The sequence below is a fragment of the Pituophis catenifer genome, unplaced genomic scaffold (assembly GCF_029215685.1).
Source record: "Pituophis catenifer annectens isolate HBS135680 unplaced genomic scaffold, rPitCat1.0.hap2 SCAF_1, whole genome shotgun sequence".
Taxonomy (NCBI): domain Eukaryota; kingdom Metazoa; phylum Chordata; class Lepidosauria; order Squamata; family Colubridae; genus Pituophis; species Pituophis catenifer.
In genome coordinates this window covers 19,011,405-19,034,153 of record NW_027256881.1, presented here as the reverse complement: position 1 = coordinate 19,034,153, position 22,749 = coordinate 19,011,405, and the positions used below count along the sequence as shown (strand labels likewise).

At 39.9% G+C, this 22,749-nt stretch overlaps 1 protein-coding gene across 1 annotated transcript; it reads left to right on the top strand.

The window, feature by feature from the left end:
* Positions 1-5,468: 5,468 nt before the first annotated feature.
* On the top strand, positions 5,469-22,749 carry VKORC1L1 (vitamin K epoxide reductase complex subunit 1 like 1). The gene is made up of 3 exons (XM_070932109.1): positions 5,469-5,923; positions 16,406-16,515; positions 19,472-22,749. The coding sequence occupies exons 1-3, from the start codon at positions 5,469-5,471 to the stop codon at positions 19,696-19,698; spliced, it is 792 nt and encodes a 263-aa protein (XP_070788210.1). The 3' UTR covers positions 19,699-22,749.

Below are 22,749 nucleotides of genomic sequence, written 5' to 3'. Positions count from 1 at the left end.
AAGAGAAGTTCATAGCTACAGAGCAGCTGCAGTCAGAGATTGTGAGAAAGGATGCTCAGCAGGTGACCATTTCTGGAGTCTGGAAAAAACAGAAACAAAAGATGCCTTGAATCTGTAGCCCAGCTGATTACCTTGCCCAGTTTTGGCAGCAATAGACCTGTGGAAGCAAGGTCCACTGCCTTGGTGAAAGAGACTTAAAAAGTGTTTGTTGGAGCTATTGAGGGTACCCATTCAAGGTAGACTGTGAATCGTCCTCTTGCAGTTAAATTACTTGACTGCATCTATAGAACCAAAAGGAGCAGGCATGAGTTAGGACTGATTGGAACTCATATGAAGAAGGAAAAACAGTCTGTCTATATCAGTGTTTCTCAACTTAGCAATTTTGAGATGTTTAGACTTCGGCTCCCAGAATTCCCCAACCAGCTAATGGGGAAGGCTGTGAAACACTGCTCTACATTGTGAGTCCTTTAAAACTGAAGTGGCATGTATTGTCACTCAAAGGAAAGGGAAAGCTTAACTAAGCACCCAAAGTATATTTTGGGGAGAGAGATCAGAAATACTGGGGAAAGATGAGAATCACAGGACTTTGGGCAGCATATCTATTATTAAAAGATACAGTCCCGATATCATTGCTCCATCACTGGAGGTTTTACAAAAATAGACCTGACAACTATTTGTCTGGGATAATATAAGGCTCTTGCCTTGAGTGATTCTACAAACCTATTGTCCTCGAAATGGGAGGGGAGCGCAAAGAATACAAAGGGGGCAGGTATGGAGGGGGGGGCAGCCTTATTCCCGTGACTATCAGCCTTGCAGCCTGGGGAGGGGAGGCATTGTACTTTATCCCTTCTTAAAGACTCTCAGATCGGGGACGAGGCTTATTTGATCAGCCGGCCAAGCCCCGCACCTTAGCGCGCTTTCTGGGTTGCAGCGGGGCAGATCTAGGTCCTCTCCCCGGGCGCTGCTGGAGGCGACGTTTAGCTAAGCTAGCGCGAATCTTGGCGGTGATCTTCCGTTCGTGGCCGGCCGGGACGCGCCAATTGGTGCGCTGTTCCCGGGAGCGGCGGCTGCGACCCTTCCCGCCGGACCCGGGACCCCGCGGGCCATCGCGCCACGCCCGCTCCCTTAGCCGCGCCACGCGCTCCTCCTCCCACTCGGAGTCTTCTGACCCAGAAGAGGGCGCCGCTACTACGGACGCCCTTGAGGCGCTCCGGCCGCTTCGCATGGTGGCGCCTGGCCTTCGCCTTCCGCCCCGAAATGTTGCCTCTCCCGCTTCTGTCTTGTCATTAGACGCAGCCGAGGCGGGTCCTTCCCACCTGCGTCACAGAGCCGGATCTTAATGCTGCACCTTTCTCCTGCTCTCGAAGTTGCCGTGGTGATGCAGTTCTGAGGTTAGAAACTGGGAGACCTGCAAATCTTATCATCTACAATACAGGTAGTCCTCAACTTAGACACACAATGGACCCCAAAATTTCTGTTGCTAAGTGAGACAGTTGCTAAAGTGATTGTAGCCTCTTTTTTACCACCTTTCTGCCATAGTTATTAAGTGAATCATTGCAGTTGATAGTTAACATGGTTGTTAAGTGAATCTGGCATTCCCTGTTGACTTGTCAGAAGATAACACAAGGCGATTACATGACCCCGGGGCAATGCAACTGTCATAAATATGAGTCACTTGCCAAGCCTCTGAATTTTCATCACGGGGATACTGCAGGGATCACAAGTATGAAAAATACGGTAATAAATCACTTTTTCCAGTACTGTTGTAACTTTGAACAGTCACTAAATCAACTGCTGCAAATTAAGGACCACCTGTAATGTTTCTCAGCTTTGGCAACTTTTAAGAAGTGTGGATTTCAACTCCTGGAATTCTGGAAGTTGAAGTCTTAAACTTGCCAAAGTTCTGAAACACTCTTCTACAGTATAAAGAAGATGAAAATATTTATGATTTGTGCTGTTAATTTCAGGGGACGCGGTGGCTCAGTGGCTAAGACGCTGAACTTGTCAATCAAAAGCTTGGCAGTTCAGCAGTTTGAATCCCTAGTGCCGCTTAACAGGGTGAGCTCCCATTACTTGTGCCAGCTTCTGCCAACCTAGCAGTTCAAAAGCAGGTAAAAAATGCAAGTAGAAAAATAGGGACTACCTTTGGTGGGAAGGTAACAGCGTTCTGTGCGCCTTTGTCGTTTAGTCATGCCGGCCACATGACCATGGAGATGTCTTCAGACAGCGCTGGCTCTTCGGCTTTGAAACAGAGATAAGCACCGCCCCCTAGAGTTGGGAACGACTAGCACATATGTGCGAGGGGAACCTTTGCCTTTTTGCTGTTAATTTCAGTCTATGTTTAAAGTATTAGAGTTCAAAAATTCATTCTATACGGGAGTCATTGTTTACAAATGAGAAAAGTACATTTTTAATTTTATAAAAAATGAAAACTTTCAGGTAAATTTTGAAAAAAGTCTGTTGCTTTACAAACATGACAAAAATAGCCCTTGTTTTTTTTAAAACTTTTTTTAGAATTGTGTACATAAAAAGTGTACAGAACAAAGACAAGGGAAAACAATACAGAGAAGCCCTTGGTGAGTATTTTTCACCAGGTGCCCTGGATATTATCAGCAGAATCATCTTTGCTTGGCACAAATAAGACTCTGTTCAAGTTCTAGTCACAAATTTTATGCCCATGTTTCCTCATTATTAGTTGACAAGTTACCTCCTGCTTAAAGCACATAGAACAATGGTACAGTTAACAAAGAATACTCAAACTGCAGTGGAACCCACTAGAATGGGGGTGTCAAACTCACATCATCATGGTGGCGTCACATGACGTATCGGGACTTTTTTCCCCTTTGCTAACCTGGGCATGGGCATGGCAGCACGTGAGGCATCCGGCCTATGGGCTGGGAGTTCGACAGCCCTGCACTAGAATCTCTGTTTCTTTGAGCTGAAGTGAAGTGAGACTTCACTTGAAAGAAAACCATAACAGCAACTTTGCTCGAAGTCATCTAAGCTTTTTCTAGAGACAAGGACTTGGTTTCTCAAAGTAATTAAGCACATATCTCTGCAGATAAGACTGACACTGCTTTCCAGCAGCTTGTATCCGAAGGTAGGATAACTCTGACCCAGTGATAACAGAGTCTTAGGCCATTGAGAGACCTATTCTCCATGGATTTACCTTCGAAACTGGTCACCACCATGCATCACAAATAACTATGAATTCTACAGCATAATTGTGTGTTCTGTTAAATACTTTCTTTTGTTCTCCGTTTAGTCAGCTGTATTTGGTAATTCTTGGCTCTAGTGTTTGAAGAGAGGGAGCAAAACTCTGTCTACTTTCCTCACGGCATGCATGATTTTATATTTGGCAGAGCATAGGAGAGAATTTAACAGAGGGCAATCAACTGGCTTATATGGCTTCATGCTAGAATGCAGTAAAGGTTCTTAATCTAATTGTGCTATGTCATGTATCAAAGTCTTTAGGTGAGTTCAAACTTTGATAGTACCGTAACCACACCATGTTCAGTGTCTTGGAATTTCTCTGGAGGTTTTGCTACAATGCCTGACAGATTCCACTTCCAAAATGTGTCAAAAGTGACTTGCATAGCTCCATTACTGTTAGCAGAAAATACTACCTGTGCCATGGATTCAGCCACATATCCAACCATTTTTCCTTTATTGAATTATAGAATTTAAGGATTGGACCTTCAAAGAATCAAGGGATCTAAATATCTAGCCCAATGTTGCTCTCACTGCAGGAATATTCTACTACAGTATCCCTAACAGATGGCCATCCAGCTTCTGTTTCAACACTTCCAGTACCCACAAGGCACTCTCTACTATTGTTGATTTTTTTTCTGACCACTCACCAAAATCTATTTTTTTAAAAAAAAATTATATATTTTTTTTATTTATATGCCGCCCTTCTCCGGAGACTCAGGGCGGCTTACAAGGCGTTAAGCAATAGCCTTCATACTTTTGTATATTTTATACAAAGTCAGCTTATTGCCCACACAAACTGGGTCCTTATTTTACCTACCTTAGAAAGGATGGAAGGCTGAGTCAACCTTGAGCCTGGTGAGAATTGAACTCGCAGTAATTGCAGGCAGCTGGAAGCTAAATACTACCTTTTAACATTAGCATTAGTAGCATTATTTAAGCCCTTGTTTCTTGTCCTACCAGAACAAGTTGCCTCCGCTTTCTACATGGTGCCCTTTCACCTTTCATACAGTTATGCTACTCAATATTATATTTCTCCAGGCTAAATATATTCATCAACTCCAACTGTTTTTTCTTCCCCTTCTAGCCCTCTTATTATCTTGGTTCCCTTTCTTTTAGTAATGATCTAATTACTTCCTAAAATTCAATGCTCTGAATTGGATCCAATATTGTAGGTGCAATCTGACTGATGCAGAATAGAAAGGCATGACATCTCCTAAATATTTGTGGGTGCAGCCTAGGACTGCATTCACATCTTGGTAGTTGCATTGCTGGCTCATATTTAGTTTAAGAACCACAAGACATCCAGATCTTTTTTGTGTGTATTATAACCGAACACAGTCCACTCCTGCACCCATATTGTATTCAAATAGTCTGGTATCATCCCCAAAGTTGGCCAGCTGTCTGCTTACCCCTTGTAGTAAACAGAAAGGCAAGCTTTTGTCTTACCCCACATTCATTGATACCCAGACACATCTTGAGTTTCAATTCACATTGACTCATCTCAGACATGGAATTCCCATGTGCGTGAGGGTAAATTGCATATCCAGGTTACAAAGAAAAGTTACAGTATCCAAATCTCTCCCTTTTTGCAAGACAGGTTATTTTTGAAAACAGTGCAGGAGAATTCTGAGAAAATGAGCAAGCTGCTCTTTATTTTTCTTCCTTTGGAGTGAATGGTATTTTATTTATATCCCACCTTTTATTTTTATAAATAAGTTTTATAAAAAATATCCTTTGTTCTTCTATTCTCCCTACAACAACCCTGTGTGGTGGTTTGGGCTGAGAGAGAGAGTGACTCAGTTTCCCAGCAGGTTTTTCATACCAAAAACAGGACTAGAACTCACAGTCTCCTAGTTTCTAGCCTGGTGCTTTTAACTACAGGCTCTACAAAGTATAAAGTCGCACCCAAGGTCGGAAGCAGGGCTAGGATACGCATTGCCAGAGCACTGCTGGGAAAGGGTGTTTGAAATCTCCAGTTTTCACCGACTGGAAGGCATTTGATGGATGAATTCATCTAGTTAGTTTATTCAATAAGCCATAGTTGAGCCGCTGAGCTATTGTGTCTTGCAAGCTATTCTAGATGCACGGTCACAAAATCTTTGGAAAACGTTCACGCAATAAATCGCAGCTTGTGAGAGCAAGAAACAAAACCAGACTACGATACAACACTTGAGCTCCTTGTTTCAAACTGCAGATCTCGCGATATCGTTAATTCTTAAGAGGCAGGTGGGCGGGGTTTCCTCCCGCGCTCGCGAATGATTGGTCATCTGGTTTCGCCTCTTGTTACGACGGAAAGCGCCACGTTCTGCTCAGAACAGAAAAAAAAGGAGGAGAAACACCCATGGCCCGGCAAGCGGTCGACGGCAGGAGAAAGTGGGCGTGGTTTTCCTTACGGCGGCGAGCCAATAAACGAGTGGTGCGCGCGCTCCGCATTCCGGCGTGGTGTGGCGTGCCCTGCGCGCGCACAGGGGCGAGGAGTCTCCTGCCGGGTCCGCCTAAGCGAGGGCTGGGCTAAGATGGCGGCGCCCGTCCTGCTGCGAGTCTCGGTGCCGCGCTGGGAGCGGGTGGCCCGCTACATCGTGTGTCTGGCCGGGATTATTCTTTCGCTCTACGCCTGCCACTTGGAGCGCGAGAAGGGTCGCGACCTCCAATACCAGGCACTCTGTGACCTCAGCGAGCGTGTCCGGTGCTCCTCTGCCATCTCCTCCAGGTCAAGCAAGCGGGAGAATACGGGTGGGGGGTGAGGCGGAAGCCGCCAGGAACTGTTTGGGATTTGCTCCGTTGGCTAGCCGTGATTGTGCGAAAGTTAGGAGAGCTGCCGAGTGTTTGTAGAGTTGCTCATCCTTTCTCCAAAATTATTCTAATTCAAATTCACTAGTCCCTCAAGTTTCTTGGGGGGTATTTCCTCAGCCCTGAGGCTTTGCCCAAAACCCCTCCGTGATTGAAAACGTATTCACTAATACAAGAATCGCAGAAATAAGTCATTCCCAGTATTAATTTTTATCTCTAAAGTCTCCCTTGTTAATCATGTTGGCCTGTGTTACAGAGCTGTTAATCACAGCTAAAGAGATGCAGAGAGTATTGATTGTTTTTCTGGATCAGTTTTCTTCAGATCAGAATGATGAATGTTGTTTTTAATTAACAAGAAAGGAACGAAAAGGGAGAAGGGAAACATTAAAAAGTAATGAGATGAAAAAGCTTAGCATTGCAAATCAGAGCAAAGCACTGTAACATACCAACTAGGTTAGTTAAGCAGTGTTAATATTACTAGCATTACTACTAGTTACTAATTTACTAACAAAAAATTGATTTTAATGAGAAGTCCATTATTTATCAAACTCATTTGATAATGGCAGATCTGTGAAACCTATTGTAATTGTCAATCATTTCCTGTTTATATCTTGTGAGTGAATTTTTAGGGAGCTTCAAGACTTTACAACTGAATTAAATGGAAAAGCTCCATGAAAGCTGAGGACATTGAATTAGGATCTTTCCATTACTAGCCTGTTAAATGTTGCCTCCAGGGTAGGTTGCTAATCAGTGTTGATAAATTGATTTTATAAGTATGCTTAGTGCCTGGATGTGCTTGAAGGAGAGTATGTGGTTGTTGAATGGACTGAAGCAGAGAATTGAAAGAATGGGGTGAGGCCACATTCACTAATGTGGGTGTGAACCTGAACTATTTTTACTTTGGCTGTATACTATGTAGGCTTCAAGAATCAATAGCTTGTGATAAGTTTTTATTTGATGATGTCTGCAGACCCTGGCTGAATGAACTGAGTGGGTGGTTTGTAGAAATTAGGGAAAGGAAACATTTAGAAAAGTCAGATGTATATGGAGGAAATCTAAATTCAACAATAGCACATAGGTGTCTCTAAAGTATGAGTATGCTATTGCTGTAGCAGAATTTCAGTAGAGTTTGGGTATGGAAACATTTGGGGCTAAATGCTGAGTAGAGGTTTCTTATGTTGAAAATAGTAAAGAAGGTTCCTGTCAAATGAAGTGCATTTGTGCAGAACATATCAAAGCATGTATTTTATTATGGCTAGATGTTCCTGCTCCAAAAATGTTCATCACTTAACAAGTACTTTGTGTCTTGAACGTAAGTGTTGGAAGAAGCTCGAGTTGGACATTTGCTGACAATCTTCAACATTGTTAGATATTGCATGGTGAAGCTTTTAGGTTTACTCTCAGCAATAAAAAGGTTCTCAATTTTGTTATGCAGGTATTTTCCAAAGTTCTGTATTAAAAATAGGGGTCAAAATATTCTTGCATACCACTGCATTAACTTGTTATTAGTGCCTATCATTGGTAATATTTTTTTCCAAAAGATTGACTTGCTGCTGTTCAGGTTGGATAATATTTTGCAAGTAGAGAGATTAGTTCTACTGTTTTGTGTGTTCCATACTACTGTGTACTTGCAGTCATATAATTTTTGCAATATTCACACAACTATTTATGAATCCGGTAATGTTCACTTTTTCAGTCTACTTTAGCCTAGTGGAGAACAGTTTTTGTAGATGGCAGATTTATAAAACTTGCAAGATCTTAAACAAAATTATAGAAAAAGTTCATATTTTTAGTTTTTTCAATTCAAAGCAAATGCCTCAACTTTACATTGGAAATTGGAAAAAATATTTTTGCCACTGCTTTAAGTGCTGGATATTGGGTTTTTTTTTTTTTTTTTTAAAGTTCAGAACCAAATTGTGTTCTTTTCAGGCTGTGTTGGTAATCGTTGAAAGCAGCCAGTGATTTTTTTCTGTGTATATGTACTGTGCAAAAGGTAGATTAAATACATTTTGGTAATAGAATTCTTGCTGTTTGATTTATCATTTCCCTCCCCTCCCCCATGCTTCTCTGACAATACGATATCTTTTCAGTTGATATTATCTTTTCAGTTACGTTCAGAGCTAAATTGCCTAATAAGATACAGTGGGACTCTTTGACCCCTATTCCCCGTTGGCCAATAAAAATTTCCCAATGAGACTGACCTATCTTTGCTTTTCTCTTAAAGAATCTGTGCCTTGTTCTGGTTTGAGGGATAAATATTGTTTGGATTTCACCTAATACACATCAGTTTTAATTAACAGACAGGTAGTGAGTGCTATCATAGCTTGGTTGGAGAGTAAGATGTCAAATCTAAAGGGTCAGTTCAAAATCAGAATAACCTCAGGCTAGGGGCTAGGTCAGAAAAACTAAGTAAAATAAAGGAATGTCAATCATATAAGACAACTGTAAAAATTATGAGAACAGCACTAGTGAACCATTTTAGTTGGAGGACTACATTCATTTTTCTACAGACCATGGATTAGTAATAAATTTGGGGAATGTTTAAAGTGGGTAGAACCAAGAAGCGCTCTTTGCTGTGTTTCATATCCTTTTCTGCCCCTGGATTTGCTTTCTTTGCATTGAGAAAAGGGAGCAGGGCAAGAATTTGTTTGCTCAATGTCAGAGATCACTCTTCTGCATTGCATGACTGATCTGTTGAATTTCTTCTTTACTGAAAAAGAAATTCCTTCTCAGGAAACAAATTTGCAGGGGAGGACATGTTTATTCCCCCCTGCATTATTAGACTTGTGGGAGATTAGATCTTAGACAAAGACAGAGAGAGCATGTCCTAGCTTCTTCCTTTCTTTCTAGAAATTAAGTAGCATTGATTATTTTCTAGTCCTGCATCCCTGCATCAGTCCAGAAATCCTGTGGACCACTTGCAAGTTTCTAAGTGATGTGTGTCATTACATTTCATATGAGTAAGAATACTTGGTTCTGAGTTCCCTTGAAACATGCAAAGACATTGTACATTTTTAACAGAACTGCAGACACCTCATATGCATATAGGGCAGTAGTCCTCAACTTACGACCACAATTGAGCCCAACCTTTCTGTGGTTAAGTGAGAAATTTGTTAAGTGAGTTTTGCCCCATTTTATGACATTTCTTGCCAAAGTTGTTAAGCGAATCACTGCAGTTGATAAGTTAGTAATTTGGTTGTTAAGTGAATCTGACTTCCCCATTGACTTTGCTTGTCAGAAGGTCACAAAAGGGGACCTCCTGACCCCGAGACACTGCAACTGTCATAAATATGAACCAGTGGCCAAGCATCTGAATTTTGAGCACATGATCATGGGGATGCTGCAAAGGTCATAACTGTGAAAAATGGTCATGTCACTTTTTTCAGTGCTGTTTCAAACAGTCACTAAATGAACTGTTGTAAGTTGAGGACTACCTGTAATTACTTTTCATGTTTGCTATGCCTTGAAAGAAAATAATAATGCCAGCCTTGCAAATCCAGAATAGTTAGTCATTTGTGTTTTAAACTAGCCATTTGTAGCTAAAAAATGTTAAGTATTGTACACACCGTCTTTCTGATTGCCTAGCTTCCTATAGGTGACAAGAGAACTGGACATTTTCAGCTCTTTACTAAATTTGAGCTTGACGGACTTGGCAACAGCAGCACCTCGTAGAGTATCTCTTTAGGGTTGAATCTCCTGCATGTTGTAGTTCTTGCTAGAGAGGACATCTGCTATAAGTATCATATTTTCAGAAGTTGAGTAACATCTGAATATTTTACAGTTATAGGACACTTGGACATTTGTGTGCGGAAAAAAAAATTCCAGTAGTTTTTCGGTTTAGAATTAGGAAACGCCTGTAAAATTGTAAAGCGGTTGAAGTAATGATGCAGGAAAGGTGTGGCACTTAGAAAGTGACGAAGGGGGGCTTGCTGAAATTGTCTCCATGGATTTGTTTTGTTTGATTTCTTACTATGGATATATGGCAAACAGATCAAACTGGATTTGAATTTTGAAAAGGTTTAAACTGAAACTGGTAGAGCCAGTATCAAATAACTTTACCTAATCCGACTTAGGCAAGAAAACAAATTGTATCTTTTTGTATACAGTAATCTAAGAATAATATAACAGAACCTTATGCACTGTCATTTAGATCTATATTCATTAGCTTGCACATTCAAATAATGCTAGTTTCTAGTCTAATCCTCTTTGTGAAAAGTAATTGGACATAGGGCTTTGGCTAGATTTGGGTGAAAAAGGGTTTGTCTATCTGTCTCAGTAAACAAGTACATGTACTGTATATCTGAAAGAAAATCTTGTGGGCTACTGCAATATCTGTAGGTGAATAAAGGTCGGACAAAGGAAAGAACAACCCTTTCCCACTTGTTTCATTTGTCCTTACATTACTGCCAGCCTTGTTGATTTTTAGTCCACTTGCATGTGGATCTGAATTGTTCTGCTTAGATATTTCTAATAGTCCCACAGTTCAATTAAAAAAAGCTTCCCAATATTTTGTACCATGATCAGAAATCCAAAAGTTGTTGCCTGCAGCTTATGATAAGAAAGGAACAATACAGAAGGAAAAAAAAGTCAGAGGAAAAAAGTAAGTGTATCTCTTGGTTACTAGTTCCACATGTAGTAATGAAAAGCATTGGGTCTAATAAAGTGGAAAGGCGGCCGCTGCTTCCTTTCATGATTTCATGGCTGCTGCTGGCAGTTGGTAGGGATCTCTCAGTTAAATGTGTATTTGGGCATGATGAAGAATGCTTGAGTGTAATGTCTTCCCCCTCTGATACTATGAATAATGGTAATTTTGTTGGTGGTTATGCCATCACTCTAGGACAGTGATGGCTAACCTTTTCCGGACTGAGTGCCCAAAGTGCATGCATGTGAACCCCCAAAATGCAATGCACATGCCCCGTGCATGTACATGCCCCCGCCCCCGCATGTGTGCGCAGCGCCACACCCCACATATGTGCGCGTGGCCCCTGCATGTGCCCCACCCCCCACACATGTGCGGCAGAGACCCAAAGACCAGCTGGCTGGTGGGAGGCGTGCACGCATGCGTGCCAGAGCTGAGCTGAGGCAATGGCTCGCGTGCCCACAGAGAGGGCGCTGAGTGCCACCTCTGGCACACCTGCCATAGGTTCGCCATCACTGCTCTAGGAACTGGGAGATTGTGAGTTTTAGTCCTGCCTTGGGCACAAAACCAGTTGGATAACCTTGGGCCAGTCACTTTCTCTCAACCATAGGAAGAAAACACTGGCAAGCCACTTCCAAAATTTTGCCAAGAAAATTGCAGGGATTTTCCAGACAGTCATCAGGAATCAACACTGATTCAAAGACAAGAATAAAAAGTGGAAGAATCAGTGGACACGCTAATTAGCTGCTCCAGAAAGATTGCACAGACTGACGACTATAAACAACAGTGTGACAAAGTAGCAACAATGCTTCATTGGAATATTTGCAAGAAATATCATTTGCCTGCAAGCAAGAACAGGTGGGGCCACAAAATAATAGAAAGTAATAGAAAATGATGAAGCTAAAGTTCTCTAGGAGTTTAGAATTCAAACAAGCACCTGTCACACAACACTCGAGACTTAGCAATTATCGGTAAGATAAACCAAAAAATCTGGATTGTGGATATGCAAAAGAAAGCAAAGATAGTACCAATAGTAATGGATTTCTTGGGTGCAATCCCAAAACATCTGGAACACTATTTGAACACCATTGGTATTGACAAAATAACCACCAGTCAATTGCAAAAGGGAGGTTTACTTGGAACAGCTTACATCTTACGACAGTGCCTTTAATATTGTTAAAGAACAAAAGCTGCCTATCTAGGTCATGAGGAAGGACTCGGTAGGTGATGGTGGATAAAAATGTCAAATCTAGTCTAAACATCTGGGTGACTGTGTGACCAAGTGTACTAGTAATAGCAACAATAGGTGCATATTCATCTCCTCATCAATTCTCTGTTTGTTAGGTTATAGTCAGGCTGATGTTTGTTATCTTCATAGCATTGACAAAATGTATCCATTATTTGCATACCTATTACCAAGTTTCAAATATACATTTTCTAATGAGTTGGGCCACAGTTTTGTTTGTTCAGCTACTTTGTGAATGTTCTAGTGGAACAATTAGGAAATGTGAACAGTGCAGTCAAACACATCTGGTGGTTGTAATGTTGAGGTAGGCTGTTCAAACAAAAAAAACCAGGAAGCTCATTTGCTTGTTTCATCAAATAGTATTTTTCTAATTCTGTACTCTCCTTGTTCCACTGAATGTCTGCTCGCTTTCTCCAAATTTTGGATATGTTTTTGCTGTCCATAAACCTACTGAGGAATCTAGAAGTTCTCCTGTAATTCAACTCAGTTAAAAATAATATAAACATTTATTAAAATACATTCAAATGGAGAAAAATAATATTTTAACAGTGGTTGTTATATCCAGGATATGTGCATGAAGTAATTCATATTTCTAAAATTTAATTGAAGTTATCCGGGCAGAAGTCTGAAAAGGCTTTATTAATTGGCAGTTGCCTGGAAGTTTGCATAAAAGAATTGGACTCAAATAATGATGTGAGTTTTTTTGGACCAGAAGTTGACATTTCACTACAATTCCTCACTTCAACTCCAATTTTTTTATCATGGACATTGAAAGCTGTTGAGAGCATTGCTATCTCTATTAATGCATATACCTAACCCCTTTCACAATTCAATCACAGAGGCCTACTCAGAAATCAAACCACAAGACCTTAAATTTAATGTACCTAAACCATTGGGAAAATTTCACTTAGATGTTAAATCAATCCATTATCAGTACCATAAAATGTTTATGTTAATATGCTTTGGCTTGAAATAGAAGCTTTTGTAAAAAAAAAAAATCTTTACTTACATGGCCTAAAGGCAATTAATTTGCTCTCTTGAATAGTACCCATGAATTTTCTTTGAGTAGGACTGATGAACAATCTCAATATAGTTGGATTATATAAATTTGGCTACATCTAATTCCTTCTCTTTGGAGTGAGGTTTCCCCAAACATCTAAGTGGGCTCAAACTGCTTGTGTTTCAGAAGGCTTTTGACTAGGATGGGGGAAGCCCTTTCAAGGAATGGGTGTGCTTTGTTACTGCATTTTTTGTCATCATTTTCCTTATTTTTACTATTGTGTGGTTTTTTTTTTCTGCTTTGTGAACTATGTAGTGTTTCTGGGAGTCAGGCAGTGTACAAATGTAACTAAATACCGTAGAAAAGATATGTAATATATATCAAATAAATACTACATAAGTATAGAACTTACCTTATCATATATTTGGCAATTAGATCTCTCCACCCGTTATTCTTTGCCCAGCCTCTTTTAAATCTGCTGCCCTTCTGAAGTTTTGTATTAAAGTTCCATAATTCCCACTGAGTATAGCCATAGTACCATTTGAGTTGTGTGTTATTTAATCATGATTTATTGAATCAGCCCCAGATGGCTAAATTAAGCCAACATGCTAAGCCATTACTAATGAATTTGTTAGCCACATTACTGCAACCCATTCTGCACAGCTAAACAGTGTCCCTATTCAATGTACCATCTATTCCTCCCATCTGCAATTGTTCTCTTTGGAGATGCCAGGATCAAAGCGTGCCTCTTATACATAAAACATGCGTTACTTCACTAGCATCTTTTTAATTCCTAGGATGGGGTGGAAGAGAGCAGAGAATAGATGGATGGCACAGTTATTTTGCAGTTCACGTTTTTAGTCAGGTGAAAGCTGTTCACCAACGAGCAATCTGACTTATATTTTATGGTTGGCAGTTGCTTACTAATGGTTGTCCCCAACTGTTCTAAAAAGTTGCACTAATTTAAAAATCAATATTAATATTCTGTTTTCAAGCAAAAGGTAGTGTGGGCACAGCAATATGTAGCATTTTGCATTGTTGTCTTGAGCAGTCAAACTCTTATGCCAACAGTCAAGGATAAGACAAAGTGTGATAAAGTTCAGAACTGTGGGCTCTCTTTTACATGGGTGTATATATATATTGCACACCCAATGCATGATTAATGCCAAGTTGCCAGTATTTGTGCATTTCTTTAAAAGGTTCATTGAATTGGGTCGCAAGCCCCATGTTTCAGGGCTCAGGTGGCTTAGACTCATTCACAACAGTGTAGGCGATGAATGCAATAACTGAATTATTATTATTATTATTTTTTAATTTGATTTATATGCCGCCCTTCTCCGGAGACTCAGGGCGGCTTACAATGCGTTAAGCAATAGCCTTCATTCTTTTGTATATTTTTATACAAAGTCAGCTTATTGCCCCCACAAACTGGGTCCTCATTTCACCTACCTTAGAAAGGATGGAAGGCTGAGTCAACCTTGAGCCTTGGAGAGATTCGAACCAGCAGAAATTGCAGGCAGCTGTGTTAATAACAGGGTGCATTAAACCACTGTACTATCAAGGCTCTAACCTGTAATTAACCTGTAACGCAAACTTTTTGGAGTAATATTTTAAAGTTGGCATGTTTAAACCAATTTGCCTTTTCTCATTGCCCCTTTTCATTCATTGAAAATGACTCCAGAGTAGGGCTTAGTTAAAAATTACCAGTCTAACTGGTTTTTTTCCCCATCAGATATGCACTACTTCTTAATCTAGAGGTGTGATGGCACATAGTTTTGGGACTATTTAACCGGTTTTTCTGGTCTCTGAACAGATAGCAGTTTTTGTATACTCATTCTGAATGTACAATATTCAATATAGAATAGAATAGAATAGAATAGAATAGAATAGAATAGAATAGAATAGAATAGAATAGAATAGAATAGAATGACACCTTGCACTAAACCATAATATGGTCTGTAGAGCCTCTTTTTATGCAGTTCCACAAATTATTGAAAAACTTTATAAGCAAAATCTCCAACTGTCTTAAAAGTGGGCAAACCTCTTCACATAAGGATCCCCAGGCTTCTAAAACACAGCATTTCTTAAGCCCTATTTAAGTTGAAATGCTAAACCCAGTTCTTTCTTATAAAATTATCTTAGAAGAAGGGACACAATTCTTTGCATGATTTGACATAATGTTAATTGTATGATTACCGTAAGTATATATTTAGATGATTTATATTAATTTAGTATATTAATGCTCAGGATTCTTTATCTGTCATTTAATCATTGGATTCAACACTTTTCTTTTAATTTGTATGTTTTTCTGTATTTCTCTTTTTTAAAAATTTCTCTTTTTTAAAACACCTGATGCCTTCTGCATTAAAAACAGGCACACCTACGTTCAACCCATATCTTCCCCACCCATTTGGCTCTCTATTTCAGAAATGTAGAAATATGCTTAGCCTATCTGGAAGTTAGTCATATTTCAACAGGGTTCAGGCTGATATAAGCAGATGATTCATTTACGTCTGTATTCAGTTCTGCAGATTATTGCTTTTCACCTGTATTCTGATTTAAGCTTCCTGGGCTGGGGGAGGTGGGGAGTGCCTGCTGAGTCACATATGGAGTCCCATTATGAGTCTGTTTACTGCATGGGTATAGGAAATGTTATGATGGAAAGTGAAAAGTACTCTACAGCCAGGCATTTTAAATTTTATTTTAAGGACTGTAGTTGATGTAATGGTTAAGGCACTCCGACTAGAAACTGGGAGACTGTGAGTTCTAGTCCCACTTTAAACACAAAGCCAACTGCGTGACTTTGGGTCACTCACTCTCTCTCAGCCATAGGAAGAAGGCAAGGGCAAAATACTTCTGAAATCTTGCCCCCCCCCAAAAAAAAAAATCCACGCAGAGACTAATCCCTAAATTGACTTGAAGGCAACCCCCCCCCCCCCAAATCAAACCAAAACAAAACTCAGCTCAACAACAAAAACCCCTTATTATCCTGAGTAACTGTGATAGTTACTATTTGAAATGAAATTTGCATAGATTTTTCTTCTGCTTTGCATTTGTGGTGATGGATTTGCATCATTCAGAATGGTCAGTAGAGAGGATCTGCACTGCTAAAGGTAGTGCTTAGTTGGGTAATGGGTAGCAGCTTGTTTGTGATGGATTAGGGCTCACGCATCACACTAGCATGTCTGTTTTGTTTTAGATTAGCGAGTTTTAGTAGCTTTAATAACCATTTATTACAGTAGCTTTAATAAATGTAGCTTATTATTGAGTTGTATTATATATTGTGGATTGTTTGGTAAACCACGGTTTGTAATCAAAATTTAGCATAATCTGAATGTTGTTCAATAAATTAGCAGGGAACACTATCCATCCATCCATCCATCCTATAATGCTATATATTTATTACCTGACTTGTTCATAGTGAATGTGGGTATATAAGTGCGTTCTTTGTATAGATTTGTATTTTTATTAAAGCAAGTGCTTACCACTTAAGACTTAATGGACTGTTTTCTTTCAGATGGGGTCGAGGATTTGGCCTACTAGGCTCCATTTTTGGAAAAGACAGTGCAATAAATCAACCAAACAGCGTTTTCGGTCTTGTATTCTATATACTGCAAATGTTGCTTGGTAAGTAGCAGACTATCATCTCTCACTCCCACCTACCTCTTCCTTATTTTTTGCTCCTCTAGGCAAAAAGGCAGGATATAATTTTTTTGTGGGCGATTATTTCAGTCTAGTAATCAAAATCTTGTACAATATGTATTGAGTCCTAACAATTGTAGCATGTGCTTCACTAATCTCCCATTTAATTCATGCCTGCTTGACAAATGTGATGTCTAAGTCACGTTCACAGTCCTCTCAGCAGTGCCTGCAGATCCTAAAGCAAAGCTGGAAAAGATTGTTAATTCCCAGGGATTTCAAAGCAGGGTTTTGTTTTGTATTTTTGCTGGCGGGAGGGGGGGAATCAACATTGGAGAACTGGGGATGATAATCAGATTCCTCATTACCTCCTTCCGTTATCTATGATAGCTAGAATTCCCTTCCCAATCTTCTCCATGGCATGTCTACTCCTTCCTTTAGATCCAGGCCAGACTTTTGCAAATAGCCATTGCTTTAGTTGCTTGTAAATGATGGCAAAGAAAAATTCCCTCCAAACAACCAGATTGGAAAATTCTAATAAAAATAAACTCATCTCTTTCCCCCAAAACCTGAATAATTATTTTTAACTAATTATACACAGGTAATCATGATGCATTATACACAAAGCTATTTTTGTGAGTGTATTTGCAGGTGTGTGTAACAGTGTCTGCTCCTGTTCACCCGTGTCCCACCCTTGCCTCTTTCATCCTCCCACTCCCTCTCTTCTACTCTCCCTACTATCAAGACTTCAGGTTGTGGGGCCAGGATCCATTCTCTGTTTGCATGCCCTAGAAAAATGCCATGCATGACATTATTGCTGTGTAAAACAATATAGGGATGACTTGTGCATCATCTTCTTCACCTGAGACACGGGACCTGTACCCGCAGTGAGTGTGCATGAATTTCCTGCAGGAGTCCTAGATCCTCTGCTTCAACCTCTTGACCAGTTTTCTAGTTCCATTATGAAGTAACCTTTGGATCCTCAAAGAGGGGCAGACGTGTTTTGTAACTGAGCAGACATTATGAAAATGCATATTTACCATGTTTCCCTGTTTTATATTTTTTTGAAATCCGAAATAAGTGCTGGCCTTACTTAGGAGGATGTCTTATTACTTTGGGGCGTGTGGAACAAGATGGGGCTCCTCTTGCCGTCTTACCTGATTTCCAATTCTATCTCCCTAACCCTAACCAGAGGAAACGGGGGGACCGGCTGTGCATGCAATTAAATATTTTTGGGGAGGGCTTATTTTCGGGGGAGGGGCTTATTTTATCGCATGCGCTCAAAAGCCTGATTGGGCTTATTATCTTATTGTCTTATTTTAGGGGAAACAGGGTAATATAATGAAGAGAGTATTTCATAATTTGTGTGAAGACTAGATTTCATACTTTATGCTAAGCCATTGTTTGTTGACCAATTATCATGGATTGCTCACATATCACCTCACTGTAGTGTGTATATGTATATACCACAGTATCTAGGTTCCCATACTATATTATAGTAAAACAACTATTTATTATATAATTTTATTCATTTAATAAATTTTTATGCTACCACCTGCCCTATATGGCGACTCTGGACGGCTTACATATTTTATTTTATTTTATTTTATTTATTTTATTTTATTTTATTTTAATTTAATTTAATTTATGGCTTAATTACATTTTCTGAGCCCAGTCATAATGTTGCTTCATTTCCTGGAGGCAGTTAAGAGAATGTGGAACTCTCCAGGGTCTCATGCAGTCTTCTTCCTCTCCTGTCTCCAGTTTTCTGCTGTTTCTCCAGCCTGCAAATTCGCCCCTTCCCTTCTCTTCTCTTTTTTTTTTTTTCCAAAAATAAACTTGGGAAATTTTAACGCTTCGCAAAATTAACTGCAAGGTAAGGTTTTGCAAACTGAGATTTGAATTGCAGTTAATTATGGGTCGTGCTTAATGCCCACACAACATTGTATTAACAGTTCCAGAAGGGCTAGGCAAGCAGCTGTATGTTTCTTCAGTTCTTAAAATCAGTGGGCTGAAAATCCTGGCACTTTTTCTTCTAGACTGTATTTAATGGGTCTGCTAACATATAAACTAATGAGAACCTGAAGTTATAGTACAGTCTAGAAACTCCTGAATAATTGGGAATTTATCTGTTGAAAGGAGGAATGTGTACTGTTTATTTAAAGTGGTGGGAGAGATGGATATCCGCTTGCTTGGCATTTCTGATACTAACTCTCAGTCATAAGTGCTGGATCCAAAGCATGTGATCCTCCTAAGTGAGTGGATTGTTTTCTACAGTGGGCAGTCAGATGGGACTGGGAAAGTCCATGGTCAGGGCAAGAGAACCCCATTCTCTTCCATTTTAGCAACAGAAAAATAGAATCGGTCTGCCTCTAAATTTGTAAATGCCATTTAATCAGGATTATGAACAGCAATGGATAAACCTCTTCTAAATTTCTCATAAATTCTGCTCCTCAGTTACTGAACTGAGCTGTATCTAAGCTGTATCTTAACAATTATCCATAAATTAGATGTTGTAGGTGTTTGCAGCATTTTAGAAATACTTTGCAAGTGGAATCAGCTATCTGGAGAACTGGTGGGCTCCTTTTCAATGGATGTGCTCATGTGGAGATCGGACAGTCATTAGTTTGGAATGCCACACAATGAATTCTGGCAATGGGGCAAGGTCTTTGGCCCTTTCCAGTCTTATAATTCTGTGAAAAAAGGCATTGCTTGTTCCCTTCACATCAGCATGCAGTAAGCAGCCTTTTACTAATTTGTTCTTAAGCCTTCCAGTTGAGGAGAAACCTCCTCCTTGATTGATCTAACAAGACTTTGAAATGGCACCAGGCAGGTTTGACCGCATTTGCACTTCTAGCCCCTTGACTTGAGTTCTTGTTGATCGACAACTGCTTATAATGAAAGGAAGCCACCGCAGTAACTGCTTGTCGTCTTCTTCTTCTAGGTATGACAGCAAGTGCAGTAGCAGCGCTGGTCCTCATGATGTCCTCCATAGTATCAGTAATAGGATCTTTGTACCTGTCTTACATTCTGTACTTTGTGCTGAAGGAATTCTGCGTTGTCTGTGTTATCACATACTTGCTGAACTTCGTTCTCTTGATCATCAACTACAAACGACTAGTATACTTGAACGAGGCCTGGAAACGGCAGCTCCCACCTAAACAGGATTAACTGCTTTGCAAACTTTTGACTGACAGTTTGAAGGCCCGGCTTCCATTTATGTTTATTTCACAGTAAAAAGATTTTTTTTAAAAAAAAATATTATTCATATCACTTGCTTTCCCCAGGAATCATAGCTAATTCAGTTAGAGTGACTCGAAGGATAGGGGCCCTGGGTAACTTCTCAGTCAATAGCTATGGTGAGGAACTGTTTGTGAAAGTCTTAACCTGATCAGAGACAAGCTTTAACTCTACTTTGAAGGAGTTCACAGAGGCATATTCTTTACTCCTTCTTTACCTTTCCCCAAATATTCCAGGTAAGCTGTAGGAAGTCTCCCATCTCAGTATGAATTAGGTGGGGGAAGTCTTAACTGGGAGATCATGATTATTCTAGACTTTATAGGTACCATAGGGAAACATCGCCCTGTTTACATTATGTGTATTGGTAGCCAAGGGAATTTGACCACATAGATGCAACTAAAACACTTACCACAACTTGGTGCATAGTGGAAGAAAAGACCGGCTATGTCCTGGCAAAGAAAGAAGGTCAGTACAGCTCAGCTGAGTGATGACTTGAAGCATAACTTTGAAGAACGGTTCATTGTGTTATTGAGATTTTTTTTTTAAAAAAAGGAAATTGAAATTAGTTTGTTTCCCTGGAGAAGATTTGCAACAAAAGATCTTTGCCGAGATGCCTTTTTTCCCCAGGATATGTCTAAAGAAAAGGAATTCAATGGCATTAAAACAAAAAAAACAAAACCCTGAATTAAATTGGGTTTCCTTGCAACATCCAAACAGTTTGCTGTGGATGGAAACAATCTTTGTCTGGGGATGCTTAACAAAGGGGAATGGGGCATCTTGAGTTGCCCACACCTTATCAGTAGGAAGCCTATACAAATGGAGTTTGAGGGGCAGAATTGGCTGTGTACTTAAGAAGATGTGAGATAGCCAAATAGTGTTAACCAATTTGATTATAATATTTCTAGCTGCTGTATAGAATTACAACTAGACACTGGATCCCAGTAACCCACTGGGTAAACGAATGCACTGAAGAATTAGGATGCAGTCCCTCCGCGAGCTCTTTTGTATATAAGTTCCACAGAAGTCAAGAGGGGGATGTATAAAGAAATGTCAATGGAGGGGGCTTCGATGTTCCTGAGAAATTCCCCTTCATTTAGTGAAGTTTGTATAGGAAACCCAGATTATGGACATAAATAGATTTATATCTTTAGAGGCAGAGCAATTTCAAATTCCTATATACAAATTTGCCTAAGGCTTAGGGAGATGTACATTGACTCCCCCCCCTCTCAAGTTAGGGTAAAGGAAATAGATGGTAAACAGAATTGGCCCAAGATTCAGTCATGGTTCTACTTGAAAGAGCAAGTTGAAATAATTTCCCATTCATATTGTCCTAAAATGCAGTGTTTTTTTTAAAAAAGTGCCTTCTGTCTTACAAACCAAATATTGGGGGTGTTTGAAATTGCCAGGCAGAAGGGTTCTTGCACAAAAATATGTTTTTGATGAATCAGATCTTTGCAGTATGTAGAAGGTGATCCCTTGGGCTTCTCATACCCAGGCACTCTGGCATCATAAACGGTTCCTTGTAGGACATACCTGGAGGTTGGGGGTATTTTTTGAGAGGCAGGATGTTGACCTGATTGGGACAGCTTTGAGCTCTGCTGTCCATGCTGGCTTCTGCTTTTCCTGCTGGAGAACTTTAGAAAGACATGTTTTTTTTCTCAGAACATAAAATTTTGTCTGCTATAATTAGATTTAGGGCTTCGTTTACTCAGGAGTCTCTCAGTATGCCTCAGTATGACAAGGAAGCCGAGGAGGACCATTGCAGTTTCTTATATGACAGCTGGGCCATAAACTGTTCCAAGCAAACCAGAAGAGCTACTCCTTAGCAAGATTGCCGTGTTTCTTCCTGCAGTGGCAGACCGAGGAACCTGTTGCAGAAGCCTGTTTATCATTGGAGTGCAAGAAGGTACCAGAAGTTTCCGGAGAATGAATGAGTTACAGGATTGGTAGGATCGAAAAGGTGTGCTCAGTGACTGAAGCAACTTTTGGAAGCAAAATGCAATCTGCCAGTGGCTTCTTGTGATGCGTATTCACCAGTTGGGCTCCTTGAGATCATTAAGACAGTTCTTCTGCTCACATGATGAACACATTTGGAAGACTTGTGTTAAGGATAGAAAGCAATTTTGGCGTCTATTATAGCAGAGAGAGCCGTGTACTTGGGTCGTAACAAGCTAACTAAAAAGATCAGGTCAGGCCAGAATATATCCAGAATACAACAAAGGGTGTTGTTGCCAATAACTTGAATCCTGTTATTTTCTTACCATCGATGCTTGCTCCTGCTTATGCCCAAGAAAAGTGATCTTCCCGAAAAGCTCCCTTTTAAAATTCCAGTCTGCGTCTAAACTCTTTCCTCTTTCTGAGTCTGTAAAGGGTCCTCTTTTTTTGTGTCATTTTCTTTAAAGAAAAATCAGCATTAAGGTATAAATGCAATTCTCTTTAACGTTTTGTAAAAGTGCAGGATTTTATTTTCCAATGGGAGCAGCATCTGCTGAAGATGGGATGTCCGACAGTATTTAAATGCCTGCCAAATGAACAGTCCAGTTGGTTTATGTACAGAACTATGGTGGAACGCAAGTCTAATGGAGGAAGACAGGTGTTTATGGTTTATATATATATATGTATGTATATATGTATTAAAAAGAAAACACTAAATTCTGCTTGTTGTCCTTGTCAAAGAGTTTCTCAGAAATGCATTTTGTATTAACCAGAGTACAGTTAAAGCTTGTCTTGAATTTTGAAATTAGAGCTGATGGGGGGAGTATAATTTACATTTTTTGTTACATTTGGTATGTGGAGAATATTTTCAAGTTTATACCCTCACTGATAAAATTTTATTTTAAGACATTAATGTAACATAGTGTGAGGCTTTATTTTTTTACATGTCTGCAGATGAGATGGGGCTTTTCTATCTTTCTAAGTAGAGATTTCCATTATCTATACCAGGGTGGGCAAATATGGCAACTTCACGACCTGTGGACTTCA

Coding starts and splice junctions, on each gene's coding strand:
- VKORC1L1 (XM_070932109.1), top strand. CDS start 5,469: ATGATTGGTCATCTGGTTTCGCCTCTTGTTACGACGGAAAGCGCCACG. Junction 5,924..16,405: donor TCCTCTGCCATCTCCTCCAG/GTCAAGCAAGCG, acceptor GTTTTCTTTCAG/ATGGGGTCGAGGATTTGGCC. Junction 16,516..19,471: donor TATACTGCAAATGTTGCTTG/GTAAGTAGCAGA, acceptor TTCTTCTTCTAG/GTATGACAGCAAGTGCAGTA.